The 3,005-nt window shown below is 43.0% G+C and overlaps 1 protein-coding gene across 1 annotated transcript; it reads right to left on the bottom strand.

The window, feature by feature from the left end:
* Positions 1–2,117: 2,117 nt before the first annotated feature.
* On the bottom strand, positions 2,118–2,600 carry LOC112089697. The gene has a single exon (XM_024160448.1). The coding sequence runs from the start codon at positions 2,598–2,600 to the stop codon at positions 2,118–2,120; it is 483 nt and encodes a 160-aa protein (XP_024016216.1).
* Between the last annotated feature and the right edge of the window lie 405 nt (positions 2,601–3,005).

Genomic DNA, 3,005 nt, shown 5'->3' with positions numbered 1-3,005 from the left:
ATCTGTAAATACCATAAGGTCGTCCGCAAAGCACAAATGAGTTAGCTTCAACTTTGAGCAATTCTTATGATATCCAAATCTTCTCATTTCAGCAGCCTTGTCAAGCATGCTGGATAAAACGTTCATACAGAGTACGAAAAGATAAGGCGAGAGTGCACAACCTTGTCGTAATCCACGCTGACTCTAGAAATAACCCACAAGTTCACCATTAACCTGGACAGAAAAAGATGCAGTCGAGATACATAATCGGATCCATCCAATAAACGGCTAGGCAGTCCAATTGCCTCAAGTACATTTAAGAGAAATCCCCATTGCACCGTATCAAAAGCTTTTGCCATATCTATCATCATAGCGTAACGTGATGGACCCAAATCTTTATGGTAGTCCTGAACCAGCTCAGAAGCAAGAAGGACATTCTCGACAAGGAGACGATCCTTTACAAACGCTGATTGGTTTGGAGCAATAATGCTTGGGAGAATCGGCTTCAGTCGGTTTGCGAGAATCTTTGAGATTATCTTATAGATAACATTGCAGCATGATATCGGTCTATAATCTTTCATTTCCTTTGCAACATTCTTTTTCGGGATTAAAGCCAGTATAGTGGAATTTACTCCCTTAGGAAGGAAGCCGAATCGGAAAAAAAGACTGAATAGCAGTTGTGACATCTCCTCCAATGATTTCCCACGCCCCTTTAAAGAATTCAGATGTAAATCCATCAGGCCCTGGAGATTTTGAGCTTGGCATCGAGAACAAAACCTTTGTAATCTCCTCCACTGTAACTTCCTTTTCCAACAGCGAACAATCATCATGACAACACTTTTTGTTTAGTAAATTCGCAAGAGTATCGACATCCATGCCTGTGTAGTCCGACGGATTATGGCAGAGAAAATCTCAAAAATGTTTCTCAGCTTCACCCTTGATGGCTAACTTATCCTTCAACACGTTTCCCTCTGAGTCCACTAGCTCTCTAATCGAATTTTTTGACTCTCTTAACCGAACTGCACGAAAGAAAATCTTGTTGCTCTTATCCCTTATATTCAGCTAGTGCAACTTAGACTTCTGTTTCAAATAGCACTCCTCAAGCTCCGACAAATGCTCCCATCTAGTAAATGCAGCCGTCTCTACTTCTACCCCTAAAACCGATGGGGCAGACGCGTTTGCTTCTTGCTTTAAGCATAGATCGTCAAAAGCCTCCTTTTTACGTTTCGACAGATCCCCAAACCTTTCTCTCGATAGTACCCTCAATTTTGGTTTCAGGTCCTTCAACTTCCTCGAAAGTCGATGCAGGGCCGATGTTGACTGAAACAGAGCTGGAGATTGTTGCCAATAATCCCCTACAGCCGGCAGAAACTCAGGCATTTTTGTCAGCGCGTTCACAAATTTGAACGGTTTTTTTACGTTCTCCCTAGTACCATCAATGTAGATTTTGCATCTTAAGTGATCAGAACAGCCCCCTGCTTCGAAAACGCAATAAGAACTGTGAAAAGCTAACAGCCATTCTTCGTTGATCAACACTCTATCCAACTTCTTGTGAACTAACCCCTCACTCGTTTTATTGCTCCATGTATACCAAGGGCCATTGATTCCCATATCAACCATAGATCAATACCTAGTTGTGTCGCGAAAATCTCTTGATCCATGTGTCTCCAGAAAACCCGAGTTCGAGTGGTCTTCAGATGACAGTGTTTCATTACAATCACCACACACCAACCATTTCGTACCCCTGCATACATTTGAGTCGTGTAACGCTTTGATCTCCTCCCACAGGATCTGTCGTTCACTAGCCAAATTTCCTGCATACACGAAAGAACAGATAAAATCCTCTTCCTGGTCTTCCATTGAAATCAGACAAGAGATCATTTGCCCGCTCTTTTGTAGCACAGTGAGTTGCACCTCCTTGCGCCATACAACCCAAATTCTTCCTAGCCTATTGTATTCATAATTTGAAGCAATAGACCAGTCTGCAAAAACCTTTGAAGCAATTCTCAAACACTTTCCCTCCTGCACACGAGTTTCCAGAAGACATCCAAACTTAAACGAGTTTCCAGAAACCCACTCCTTCACCACATTATGTTTACACGGTTTGTTAAAACCTCGAATATTCCAAGAAAAACAACTCATTGATTGTTATTTTTTTGGTTATTCTTCCTCCTCGGTCTCGAAGCTCCACCACCATTGGCAACAGAACTCGCGGTCGAGGACTTGGTTACATATCTATGAGCTGTCTTTGCTGCTCGCTGCAGTGAGTTTTGATTCCCCTCCATAACTTCCCCATCGTTTTCACTCGTAGTATGAGATTGAATCGTTGCTTCGGTATGTTTGTCCGTCGCATCTCTCTCTTCCCCTGTTTCGACTACTTCTGCACTTTCCTCATTTTTTGTTTCCTCCTCAGTCTCATCTTCCTCATTTAGAAGCTCTGCAAATCGCGAACCAGAAGAAGCCTCCACTTGTGGTGGTGAAACCTCCTGCTGCCGTCGTGATACCTTTGAGGGAGAGAGCCATTCGTAATTGTCCTTGGCAATCTCCTTCTCCAAATTCTGAGTCACAGAGGTTAACGATGCATCTGTTATTTGCGCATTAGGAACAGAGTCAGCTGCCATATTTTGCTTCTGTTTTGTTACCGAAGACAGTAAATTCGATAAAGCTTTTTCCACAGGTAAAGTTGTCTCCAAGGCTTTGGAATTCTCCGCAGTTTTTCTCTGTTTTTACTTTGGTGTATTCTTCAATACCACTGTAGCATTGCTCGTCGAGGCAATTAGTGGGCTACGTTGAAGTATTGTTATGGGTCCACTCTTTGCCTTACACTCTGCACCTGTATGGCCCCATCCTCCACAGCCTGAGCAGTGAGGCGGTAACCAGGGAAATTCATATTGAATTTCAACAGTTTTTCCCTCTATCTGAAAACAGTATGACGATGGAAGCGCCTTTGTCAAATCAACTTCAACCGAGATCCTTGCAACATCGAAATCTCTCACCCAAACTGTGTCCGGATGTAACTGCTTTGG

The sequence above is a fragment of the Eutrema salsugineum genome, unplaced genomic scaffold, assembly GCF_000478725.1.
Source record: "Eutrema salsugineum unplaced genomic scaffold, Eutsalg1_0 scaffold_11, whole genome shotgun sequence".
In the NCBI taxonomy this organism is placed as follows: Eukaryota; Viridiplantae; Streptophyta; class Magnoliopsida; order Brassicales; family Brassicaceae; genus Eutrema; species Eutrema salsugineum.
This window is presented reverse-complemented; position numbering and strand designations above follow the sequence as displayed.